Genomic DNA, 13,111 nt, shown 5'->3' with positions numbered 1-13,111 from the left:
CATAAATAAATTTAACTTAAGTGTTAAACTTTTAGTCTATTTTATTTTTAAAAAGTCTCTTTCCACTATCAACAAAACAATTTTCTTCCCTCTTAGCGGGGTTTTCCAAACCTCTCAGATGAACCATTATAAAAATCTTTTGGTTTGCTGTTTTGTATTTGAAATATCTCTTGCTTGAAATTAAATTTAGTCCTAAAATAGCAACTATATCATCTCCTAACCACTTCCCATTAGTAACAGCAAGCTCCAGAGATTAGTAAAGCAACTTTCGTGCGCCTGGAAAAAGAACCCTATGGATGATTTAAACATAAGTCTTGGCTACTCATTAAGGAACAGTGCATGCATATTTGCAAATACTGAAGCCAGGAAAAAATGAAATCTGAAAAAAGTGAAATCATTATACTGTATAGACTAAATCTAAGCAGAGTTTGGGCTTTGTCTTTCAACATTGTTTCTTGCAAGACTGTAAAAACACTTAACTCATTAACATTGGCTTAACTCTCCCCAAAGTACAAGTGGATTCTGGAGAATGTAGATAGCGTAAATGAACTCTCTTCAATGCTGCGGTTTATAGACACTGATTCTTCAAAGGTGAAGTCTTATGCATGAGATAAATTCCCTCAAGTGTTGTCATGATTGACAGGTCCATTTGGTTGGTTGTATGGGAGAAGGGAACAGGAACGGGGCCTGACTCACAAGGCAGAGCCCTCAGGTTTAGGGCTATTTTATATGACTGCCCCCAAGTGTCTTCTATTGTCACAGATTCTCCTCAGAGCACTGTTTTCAGTTTTTAACATGGGCAACAAATGCGCTTCTCTAAGCCTCAACAGACCTACTCTTTAAATACGGTTCTATTTCCTTGGTAAAGCCTCTTTTGAGGTGCTAAATTTAGCACTGCCAATCAGAAGAACAGGTGGTATGTGACACTACCAAATAGGCCCCTCTCCCATCATGCTTTCCTAAGACAGCCAATCACCCAGGGCCCTGCCCTAAGGATGTGGGGCTGTCAGCAGATCTGGCAAATATAAGGGCAGGGCCAGACCCTGGCTCTTGAGCAGTCGTGCATTCCCAGCCTCGCCTCGGGTGTAGGGATTGCATAGAAAAGCAAAACTACACAGTCACTGTGTAGTTTTGCTTTTAAGTTTAGAGGCTCACCGATTCATGTTGGAGATGGTCGAAAAAACCAACTCTAGATAGGACGTCGTTTCAGAAGCAACCTTGGGCTTAGTCCCACCCTTTTTGGGCACTCTTGAGAAATCAGGTGAGCAGCATCTTTTCTTTTTTCATTGGTAGAGTCCCTTCCTTATTGATTTCTGCTTCCTGATTATCTTTTTTGCTAAATGCCTATGTAGAAGCGTTTGTCTACTTGTTGCTGGTGCTGATCCATTATCTGAATCTGCTTGTTAAATTCTGTCTTAAAAGATGTCAACATTTTTCTTTAAAAAGTTTAATACTTGGACATATCAGCCCAGTCAATGTTTCAAATTGTTTAAATGCATCTAATAGTCTAAAACTGCTAAAGTTGCGGTCCAAAATGGTGATAGAAATGTTTGTTTCTTTTGGAGACTCTTTTTGTCTGTTGAGAATGTTCAAGGTTATATTACTCAGTGATAAAGTGAGACACACCAAGAATAGCTCTGATAAAATGCATGTGGTATCAGCTACGCCCTGATGACTTTTTAAGGGAATCAACTGCTGAGGTATCAGTAGCAGGACAGTGACAGAACACTTGCCTGCTGTCAGTCAACCCTGGAGAGTTTATTTTGGGAACATGACATTTTAGAGGCATACCTTCAGCCCTAATTAGACAAAGGCCTCTGAAGAGCAAGTGCTAAAGCAACAAAATTTACCTAGACAGTAGGAATAAAAGACCAACTTAGACTAGTTAATTGCAATATCTTTAGGAACTTGGAATAAAGCTATGTAATTGCTTTCTAAAATACTCAGAATCTCATTATGTATTTTAATTCAACTCACAATCAAATTATACGATATGAGATAAATGTTGATGCTAAGAAGGATAAGAAATAAAGTTTTAGAGACTTTTTATTTCTAAATACACTTTGATTTCCCATCTTCCTAGAATTAGATTACTAACTGTAAATGCCTATTAATATGTAGATATATAGTATATAGACGGTGTAAAAGAATACAGCTATTTTTAGAATATGCACTAGATTGTAAACAGGAAAAGTTAAACACAAAAAATGTATTCATCCTAAAGATAACAGGCTACAATAAGGAGTTCTTCACAGAAGTTTCACAAAAACTTTTGGATATTATCTGAATTTTCCAAACATAAATTTTATCATCTCAGAGAATTCTGTTCATTTTCTTTTTAACTAAGTAAAAAGTTACAATAAGTTACAGAATTATCATTAGGAAGATTATTGCTCCATAAAGCTCTAGTGAACAGAGAATTTTATGAAAAATAGCAATAAAGCAATTGATGATTGAGAATCTACTTTTTAAATCAGAAGAGTGGAATAGTCACATTGAATAATAAAGTACTTATGCATCAGAAAATTCCTCACATTTTCTGTCTGAAACTGATGGACAAAGTACTTTCTTCCACTGAGCAAAAAGACTTCACTGCAAGTTTCATATTCATTTCTTTGATTTTGAATATTTATGCTCTGAAATTATAGATCTTGTCACTTCATCTACATTTCACACCAGCCTTCCATCTTTCAGAGTTTGCACACTGTTCCCTATTAAAAATCCATGTCGGAATTTTTCTTTCAGATCTAAAATAAACTTTGGCCTACTCACTTAAACTGAAATTTTTCTAAGTATTTACTTCAGCAGTAACAACTTTTATTGGGCAGTTACAATAAGAAGGAATATTAAGAAACAGAAAGCACTGGAAGCTGTCTACCAAAGGTCTGCGTATTCAACAAGGCTTGACAAAACTTTTCAAGTAAGGAAAGGAATTGCAAAGTTGAGATTTTTTGTTTCAGTGACTAGTTTAAGTTACCACCTGGATTACTTAAAGTAATAATGCCTGAATCATGTCAATTTTATGAGTGCAGATACAGTGAGTGAAAAATTCTAGGAGGAAGGAAATACATTTTCAAATAATTCTCTCTCAAACACGGAACTGATGCAAGGATTCCTCGTGCACTTTTCACACGTCTTTTATTATTCTTCACTATCCCAGCTTACTCCAGCTTTCTCTTTCTCTAGCTTTCTCCCAGATTCCCCACCTTGGTTAAGACTGAATTTCCCTCTTTGTCCACTAGGGTACATTCCTTGCTCTGCTTGCTTAAATGTTTTTCCGTTTGCCCTTTGACTTGCTACTCTGTTAGGCTTCAAGTCTACTCAAAGGCCAACTGTCCAAATTCAAGCCACAAAACAGAAGGCTTGCCCATCACTCGGCCCACAGATCGTTTATGAAGCAATGTGTTTGGAAATGTGTGTCTCTGCCATCTACAAAGTAGCTCCAGAGTGACCCTGAGTGGTGACATTGGAATTTATTTTCTCTTTCTTTTCAGAGTGCCTAAAAAGATGGCAACTCAAGCACCGACGTTTACGCAGCCGTTACAGAGCGTTGTGGTACTGGAGGGTAGTACCGCAACCTTCGAGGCTCACGTTAGTGGTAAGCTCACACGTCCACGCTTTCCTTTGTTCTCTTCGCCTCTTCTCCAACAAGTTAACTTTGCAGCAGGACTTGACACCAAGTTAAGACCTGCTTTCACTTTGTAAAATTGGTCCCAGTCTATGGAACGGTCATTATAAGGATGTACCATTCACAGAGTACTGACAAAATCTGACAATATAATGGCTTGGAAATGTTTTATTCATATTTATAAATCCACAAGGCAAAATAATTAGCGTTGAATTAAAACTGCTGTCAGAATCCAGCTGCTAAGTAGGACCAAATTTGGTCATTCTATATTTGGGTTCAGCTCAGAGCCAGACTGGAAGCCAAGAACTCCAGCCCAAGAGGGGCCAGCCACGGAGTTGCTGGGCAGGGAGCCTGGGGCTGACTGCTCTGTGCGCCTGAGCCTCCATTGTTTTGTATGGAAAATAACAATACAACCAACTTTCCCCAGAGGCAGAACTGTCAGTGATGAGCTAACCCCTAAGTATTTTATTGTTTGATCTTCAATCTTTATTAAGCGATTCTAGTTAATTAAAAGATTTCCCAATCACTTTGAAACGACAACAAAAATAACACATGCCTCTCTGGTCGATATATTAGAAACAGTGATTCTAGAATTTTATTTAAAAGGAAGTTTTTTTATTTCTTTTTTCCTTTCTTTTTCTTCTTCATAACTCAGTTTAGGGATGGTTTCTGAAAATGCATGGTTTCTGGGACCTATCAACAGGCGGAAAAAATGAGGGTCATCTACGAATTAGGTTGCAAATAATCTCAAAATTATTAATCAACATTGTCTCCTTCTGCAGTATGGTAACTGGCTGTGTAAGATTATATGGATTAACTGAAAATCAGGCTTGATGCACTTCCATGTGCATTGTTCCTCTTTTTTTTTTTATTTCAAGGCTTACAATAAAGATATAAAATAAGATTTCCTTTTCCTTTCTGTTTCTTTTTGCTTTCTGCCTATTTTATTACCAATCTTATTCATAACTGGATAACGCTTTATTTTACATTGCACAAATATCATATACTCATTCTTCATTTTCTATTGTAAATGTATATAGAGACCAATTCCCTTCTTCTCATGCGGGCTAGACTCTGACTGACCTCCACATAACTCACGTGCTTATCTTGTAACGCTCAGTAACTTCTGAACTGAGCAGAACATATACGGCTTCAGTGGCATCTTGCCTGCTTGTGGAGTAGCGGAATCTGGCTTCTTCACAGCTTCTTGTTCCTTCACACTTTGTGCTGATAAATTCTTAGAAAAACACCACTGAAGATATTTGATACCCATGAATTAGCCAAATAAACTATTCCCTTGGCCCCCGTGGGAGATTGGCTAATGTAAGGACAACAAAGGAAACTTTCTCTTGGTTATCTTCACTTCCTCAGTTTAAGGAGATAGATCACCAGTCTTTATGCCAAATGCAAAATAAACTGTGCCCCGAATTCGCCTCATGCCTTCTGAATGCAGAGATGTAATATGTATACAACATCAAACCATGGACATGTAATTCTTAGGTCCGCAATTAACGGCTAGTGACAAGAATTTGGCTTTTCTAACTGCAACTCCAACCACACGTGTTGTTCTGAAAGACCAGGTTTGGTTTCGTCTCTTGTTATATGAGAAACTGCCTGTCCACGGTTTGGCATGGTTACTGATTGCACCTCCGAAAGGCAGGAGAGTTCAGGCAGACAGTGTCCCTGTAACCGCAGAGGAGGGACAGAGGTGCGACGTCCTCCTGTGCCTGTTGGCAGAACTTTTAGATCTCTTTGCTGCTTTTGCTCTTCGCTTGTCTTCAAATAGGACAATGGTCACTTTTTACTTCAAAGTTTCCTTGGCTCTTCACTTTTATAAATCCCTTTCATGATTTTAATGATGTCTATTAATTGCCTCATATTGAACCCTGGGCAGAAAGGCAGGAGATGGAAATTCTTGGCCTCTCTGTGCCATGCTAGCTGAGGGACCTTGGAGAAATCATTGAGCCTCTTTGGGCCTCAGTTTCCTCCCCGATAAAAGGAAGGCACAGGCCGTGACAGGAAGCCATAGGCCCTCCTAATGATCTGCGAGTTTATACTTTTATTGTTGGCTGTCAAGTTTTCACCAACCTTAAATAGCATAACACTCTGGATAGCTTTTATGGGTTAGGTCAAGGCCGTGAACATAATGGGACACAGCAGAGGCCTTTTTCAGCTCCCCGTTCAAACATAAAGATGGACTCTCTTTGTTCTCCAGGTTTGCCAGTTCCTGAGGTGAGCTGGTTTAGGGATGGCCAGGCAATTTCCACTTCCACTCTGCCCGGCGTGCAGATCTCCTTTAGCGATGGCCGCGCTAGACTGACGATCCCCGCCGTGACTAAAGCCAACAGTGGACGATACTCCCTGAGAGCCACCAATGGATCTGGACAAGCGACTAGTACTGCTGAGCTTCTCGTGACAGGTAGGCTGGAGGCGCAGCCTGTGCTCTGCGCCCCCTGCCCCCCAAGGCATCTCCAGGACTTGGGGAAGGGGATTCCCAAAGAGCTACTGAGCACAGGCAAATGCAGCTCCAAGTCAAGAGAAGGGCCTCCGGAGGCTGAATTGATAGCAAAGTTGTTTGCCCTGTGGAATTTAATTTTCCTCTCAAAACACAGCGCAAAAGTGGCTGAGAATCAGTTCCTCTATACACATATTAAGCACTCAAAAATATATTAAGGAAATATTAAAAATCGTCTTTCTGAGCAAGTAACAAGGCTTGGAGCCTTGTTTATAAACCTAGGAAGGAAATATGTCTATCTCTAGGAACTCACAGTTTAACAAGCACCTAGATGAGTCTGATGCAAGTGGTCCACAGACCACCCATTTGAGAAACATTGTTCGAGGCTATAAAGTTTAATAATTCCATTTACTTTCCAGTCCTAAAAATATTACACAGTAAACCTACACAGAAAAAAGCAAATGCTTGTCTGATTCAAAAGCATGACACAGTTTCCCCAGAAAAGTTATCACCAACCTTGGTGGCTTCTGTCATTTTTCTCCATCTTTACCAAAAACAAAAGGCACATCAGGTAACATCAGGTATGAACTTTAACATAGATCCAGAAAATTCAGAAATGGAAAATGTATAGGGTTGATGGCATCTGCTGTTGTTTATTACTCAAAGACGTGTCAAAATTAATCCCATTTACCCTTTGCTTTTATCTTATAAAAAATTTCTTTCAACATAATTAACCAAAAAAAAAAAAAATCCCTTTTCTGTGGTGGAACTAGCATTAAATCATGTCATTATTTGGATTAACATTTTAAATGCAAGTAAATATTTCGGTTATTTGACTACTGATCAAATTGAAGACAATTTAGGGTTTTAAAATTAAATTACAATTTAATGATTCTGTAAGTCACAGGTGCACCCGTCAAACCAACCATTGGAATTCATTTTAATGCAACTTACTAGAATATGTACAGGTGCCTTCACATGTTAATATAGTGCTAGATGTAAGGTAGGGAGAAAGTGCCAGAAGGATTCTCTAGAAATGTTATAACAAGATCTAGACTTTTTTTTTTGGTGAGGAAGATTCTCCCTGAGCTATCTGTTGGCAATCTTCCTCTTTTTTTGCTTGAGGAAGATTAGCCCTGAGCTAACTCTGTGCCAGTCTTCCTCTATTTTGTAGGTGGGTGGAGGCTATGGCATGGCTGACAGTGGTATAGCTCCTGCCCGGGGTCCAAACCGGCAAACCCCTGGCCATGGAACCAGAATGTGCCTAACTTAACCATTATACCACAGGGCAGCCCTGAAGCTTTTTCTTAAAAAAAAAAAAAAAAAAAGTAGTGGCCTGGAACTGCTCAACAAAACAAAGCAAATAAAATACAATATGATGGCTGGATTGCCTTCTTCACTCTCCTGGCTCCATTCTCCCTGTCATCTGCTGGATGAGCTGGGCTCAAGGACAGTCAAGGACGTTTGGTTGGACGAGTCATCCCTTGGTTTTGGAACCGGAGCTGTGATTGTTTAAAAATAGCCTGCTGGGAGCGCCCTGGCTGGCAGTCCTGATTTTCTTTTCTTTCCCCTGCAGCCGAGACAGCGCCACCCAACTTCGTTCAACGGCTGCAGAGCATGACTGTGAGACAAGGAAGCCAAGTGCGACTCCAAGTGAGAGTGACTGGAATCCCTACACCTGTGGTGAAGTTCTACCGGGACGGAGCCGAAATCCAGAGCTCCCTTGATTTCCAAATTTCACAAGAAGGCGAACTCTACAGCTTACTGATTGCGGAAGCATACCCGGAAGACTCCGGGACCTATTCAGTAAATGCCACCAACAGCGTTGGAAGAGCTACTTCGACTGCCGAATTGCTGGTTCAAGGCATGTGCTGGAGGCGGAGGAACACGGAGAAAGGGGGAGGACGATTTAGAATGAAGGAGGGCTGGGGTGCACCTGCCTCCCCTCTGAGGCCTAGGGATGCTGAGAGCTCAAATCAGGGCTGGCTTTTCAACATCCGTAAAAAGAAAAGTCTCTGAGATTCTAAGCAGGCGCTCAGAATCATTGAAGCAATCTCTAGTTATCAACCCTATAAGAAACTGTAAAGTATTTCAATTAAATCATCTAGGTTTTCAAATTATTGGCAAATAATGAAATTTTTTTAAAGGTTCTAAGTAAATTTTTATATAATAAACATTTTCTATTTTTAAACCCAATTTATAGTCATACAAAATTCAAAACTTTCTTTTCCTCCACCAGGACACCTAGAAAATCTTATTGACTTTGTAGTCAGAATTAACACAATCTCTTTTAAAATGGGTCTTCGTGCTCCCTGCTAAATATTTATCTTCCCCTTGCCACAGGTGAAGAAGTAGTACCCGCTAAAAAGACAAAGACAATTGTTTCGACTGCTCAGATTTCAGAAACAAGACAAACCCGGATTGAAAAGGTATTTCTCTATCCTGTCGGTCCTCAAGCCTTTCAGCTCGTTGCTTCACCAAGTGCTGCTCCTCAACTGGGCTTGTTTTCATCTTTTACAGAAGATTGAAGCCCACTTTGATGCCAGATCAATCGCAACAGTTGAGATGGTCGTAGATGGGCAACAGCTGCCACATAAAACACCTCCCAGGATACCTCCGAAGCCAAAGTCAAGGTCTCCCACACCACCATCCATTGCTGCCAAAGCACAGTTGGCTCGACAGCAGTCCCCATCGCCAATAAGACACTCGCCTTCCCCCGTCAGACATGTGCGAGCACCGACCCCATCTCCGGTCAGGTAAAGCCTTTTAGAAGAGATGAAGTCATTATGCATTTCTGAATTAGGTTTCATCCAATAAGAAGAGAAATAGAGGGAAGCAATAAAAAACGTAGCATGTGATAAAGGAGGTAAACCAAAAAGGTACTGAATAAGATTTTCACCAATCCTCACTGTTTACAGGTAAATTGGAGAACTTTATAAACTCAAATTCTGAATTCTTATTCGTATGCCACTTAATAAGTATGTGCTTTAGAGGTCCAGAAAGAGCACAGTGAAAGGAGAAGAGACAAAATGTGGGGTTGGAAGCACCAAGTTAATGAGCCTGATCACTTGCTAACAGTGTGGTCCAGGGAAATAATTATAATAATAAAATAGTCACTACTTTATTGATCACTTTCTCCATGTAAGACATCAGATTGATACTCCATGTATGTCATCTCATTAAATATTCACAGCAACCTCTTGAGAATTATCAGCCATAATTTTCGAGAAGGTGACTGAAGCTAAAGAAGTTAAATCATTTGCTTAAGGTCTTAGTTGTGTCATTTGTTACTTAAAAAGAATCACAGTAAGAATGATCTCACGGAGCACTGTGAGGGTACAGCAGATAATTAGTTGAAGGTGCCTTGTAAATAGAAAATAATTATACAGATGTTCCTATAGTCAGTAATAAGTAAACCCTTCTGAATATTTTGCATATGCCTATGTTATTTTATCTAGAAAATAAAATGGATTTCTATGCTTAGTTAATATGGGAGTATTTTAGAATATGAGTATGTATCATGAGGGCTCAGAAATTATATAATCAAGAGTCAATTATCCTAGCAGATTTGAAACTTTGGGATTTGGCTTAGCATGCTGAGGTTTTTAATGCGATGAACTGAAAAATGTGCAAAATTTGGAGTAAACAAAAAAAGTGTTTCTTGTTCGATGTAAATGAAGTAAAAAACATATGGATAAAGCTACTCTGCCAAGAAGAATTTCTAAAAGAAGAATAATAAGAGGATAGTTGACCTAAAAAGTTTTCAGACTTACTGTACTCAAAACAGTATGGTATTGGTAAATGAATAGAAAATGTATCAGGGGAGCAGAACAGAGTCAGAAATCCATTCAGGCATACAGGGAAGTCAATTTTTAATCAGAGCCACCTTTCATTTCGGTGGGGAAAAGGGTATTTTACTCAATAAAGAATGCTGGCCAGTCAGCTATCCATCTGCAAGAAAACAAACATAAGCCTCTCCCTCACACCATTCACAAAATAAATCCCAGCTTGATTAAAGAGACAAATTAAAAAATAAAAACCTAAAAAATATGTGAAGAAAATGTGGGAAAGCATTTGTGGAAGAGCACTTTTAAAAATAGACTAACAGATTCAACTACATAAAAATAAAAATTTCCATATGGCCAAAGCAAGATCATTGTTAAACCAAACAGCGCATTTGAGAAAAATTTCAAAGATGCATATTCTTCAAGATATTTCATTGCATCTGCCATAAAAGTATTATAACAAATGCACAATGGCTACAATGTGAATTGAATAAGCCTAGAAACCGTGCACAACCTACACAACCTTACATGCTGATGCTGGGTAAGACCCCAGATAGAAGCAAAATGCAAACAGGAGAGCTGGGGGAGATGTTTGCAACACTTAGGACAAAGAACTAATATCCAAATGTATTAAAAAAGCTTCCACAGATTAACTTTTAATGAAAAAAACAAGCAACACCAATGAAAAAAATGGACTGAAGACAAGCTCTTCATACAAGAGGCAATGCAAACAGCCAATAAATATGTGAAAAAATGCTACATACCTTCCAATCTTTACTACATTGGCCACTTAAAAAGTTAAAGGTATTGGCAAAAACTAACATAAAGCCTTGAGCAAAAAGCTCAGTTTTAAAAATATGTCTTCTATGAAATAAAAAAAAAAAATGTTCCATCTCAGGCTACCTCCAAGTTTGCACACCGTGAACTCACAAAACGGGCCAAATTCAATTTCTGGGGGAGGTAACAACCTGACCGTATTTTCGATCCAAGACTGCGCACCGTTTAGAATTACAGAGCTTTCCTGATTCCACGGAGCGTTTTGACCACTTAGCAGTTCTGAGAGTTCATTAGTAATAATCCCAATTACTTAGCCCCTCAAATTTGCTTTAAAATAATTAAGAAATAAAAATACCAATTAGTGGAGAAAATAATGATAGACTACTTCCTAAAATGCCTCATGGCTCAATCTTGATTTTTGTCATAGAGTAAGGCAAACATATTTCATTGAATAAGGTACATTGTATCTAGCTGCGACCAGGTGATTATTTTTTATTCTAAGAGCAGAAATAAGCACTTTCCTATAATGACTGAAATTACAATTGATTTTCACAGTTATGGGCTTACCTGCAACCTGCTGTTCATCACTCATGTCATGCTAATCATGTTTTTAACTCTTTTTGAATTAAACCCACTTTACTAGCTACAGCGAGAACAAGGTACAGGTTGAAACTTGGAAGTACAAGTCCTTTCGCTTTTCCTCAGTTGGTGTAGACCCTACATGAGTCTAAGCTCTTCTTTGTTATATTTCTAAGGCAATCACTTTCAAAGTAGAGACGTGTTCCCCCAGATCTCCCATTAGTTTGATTACAACTCCATTTATAAAATGTAAATTGATTTCCACAAAAAACCCTTCTTCGGGAAAATGATTAAACATTTCTTCAGGAAACTGTTAATATTCATGAAATTCTAATTTAGAGAAAATATCAACCGTACCTTGATCATTGATTAGAATAATTATTTCATTTACGATCAGTATAAGTTAAATACTCTATGTAGTGCCAGAATACATTTATACACATTTTCCTATAGGCTGGAGTAGTTAAGTGCAATGATAAGGCAATACTGCCACCTAGAGGGAAAAAATGTATAAATTTTATTGATGAAGAATTAAATTAGGAAAAATTTTCTCTTAAGATAGTTGACCAACCCCAGAATTATTGCTATAGATCAGGAACTGTCTTTATTGGCTATAAATGCCAGGATTTAGCACCCAGATTCTTCAACTGATGCTCTTGCACTTCAGACGCACATAAAAAACAATGAAAACTATTTTGGAAGAGGCCACATTATCAATTTGATAAAAAACTATAGAATCCTCAGGTTTCGAATGAGCTAGCAATGCTGAGGATATTTAAAAGAAGTCCAGAGTACAGTGCGATGAGGGTCAGGGTAAACAAATACAAAGGAAATTAAAAAGAGCAGCTCACAGCACCTTGACTAGCACGGCAGTTTCCAAAGTGCGTTGTGCAGCCTATACCCAAAAAAGTCCTGCAAAAAGAGAAACGAGCAAGCTTCCTCTAGCCTGGAGATTTGCAAGGTGTATGGGCATGGTGAAGGCAGTGGGAAGTCCTGCGGGGAGAAAGCAAGCTGTAACTTGTTTAGTCTAGAGTTGCACAAGCATTTTAATTACAGAAACCTTTCTTCATTAATACCTGTTTGACATGCCCTCGCCACCCCCCCTCCCCCCCTCCCCCCCCCCGCCCCCTGAACTGGAAGTCCGCAAAAAGTTATTTGCCATGTCTTTTCTCTGGCTTGGCTGTATTTTAAGGAAGCACCTTCTGCTGCCTGGATCTTTGTAAATGGGAGAAGGTGAGGCAGGGCACAGAATTCTTCAGCTTAGAATGAAGGCTGATTCTCTTACAGCGTTAGAGCAGGTAAGGAAAGGGCTTACTGAGCTTTAAAACATATTACTTTCAAGTACATTATTTGGCCCTTGAATAGGTTCTTGAGGCACACATTTTAAAACTCTGCCTTCAGTTAAACACTTCCAGGTTTTGCTTCCATTTTTCAAATCCAGTGACCTGGGGAGTTCCTCACCTTGGCGCTCTTGACCTCTGCCGTTGGCTTTCAGGTCCGTGTCTCCGGCTGGGAGGATCTCCACGTCGCCCATCAGATCTGTGAAGTCGCCATTGCTCGTCCGTAAGACTCAGACCTCCACCCTGGCCCAAGGCCCTGAAGTGCCTCCTCCTTGGAAGCAAGAGGGCTATGTGGCCTCATCTGAGGCTGAGATGAGAGAAACGACGGTGACAAGCGCGACTCAGATCAGGACAGAGGAGAGATGGGAAGGGAGATACGGAGTCCAGGAGGAAGTGACCATCAGCGGAGCTGCGGGCGCTGCTGCCAGCGTGTCGGTGAGCGCTGCCTTCGCGGCAGGTGCTGTCGCCACGGGTGCTGCAGAGGTACTGTCAGAGCTGTCTGGTATCATTTTCTTTCCTTTCATATCTCGTTTCTCCAACCAGAATC

General features: G+C 39.6%; 1 protein-coding gene across 4 annotated transcripts in view; it reads left to right on the top strand.

The window, feature by feature from the left end:
• The first annotated feature begins 991 nt into the window (after positions 1 to 991).
• The window catches only part of TTN (titin), a 270,195-nt gene continuing 258,075 nt past the window's right edge, over positions 992 to 13,111 (top strand). For all 4 annotated transcript variants that reach the window (XM_070508508.1, XM_070508506.1, XM_070508505.1 and 1 more), the window contains exons 1-7: positions 992 to 1,261; positions 3,495 to 3,598; positions 5,844 to 6,047; positions 7,660 to 7,947; positions 8,427 to 8,512; positions 8,604 to 8,839; positions 12,720 to 13,047. In XM_070508508.1, the coding sequence (XP_070364609.1) occupies positions 3,508 to 3,598; positions 5,844 to 6,047; positions 7,660 to 7,947; positions 8,427 to 8,512; positions 8,604 to 8,839; positions 12,720 to 13,047 (1,233 nt within the window). In that variant the 5' untranslated portion in view covers positions 992 to 1,261; positions 3,495 to 3,507. The remainder of the gene's footprint in view (positions 1,262 to 3,494; positions 3,599 to 5,843; positions 6,048 to 7,659; positions 7,948 to 8,426; positions 8,513 to 8,603; positions 8,840 to 12,719; positions 13,048 to 13,111) is intronic.

Source organism: Equus asinus, chromosome 4, assembly GCF_041296235.1.
Source record: "Equus asinus isolate D_3611 breed Donkey chromosome 4, EquAss-T2T_v2, whole genome shotgun sequence".
Taxonomy (NCBI): Eukaryota; Metazoa; Chordata; class Mammalia; order Perissodactyla; family Equidae; genus Equus; species Equus asinus.
The sequence above is the reverse complement of the archived record's forward strand: the minus strand, read 5'-3'. Positions and strand labels throughout refer to the sequence as shown.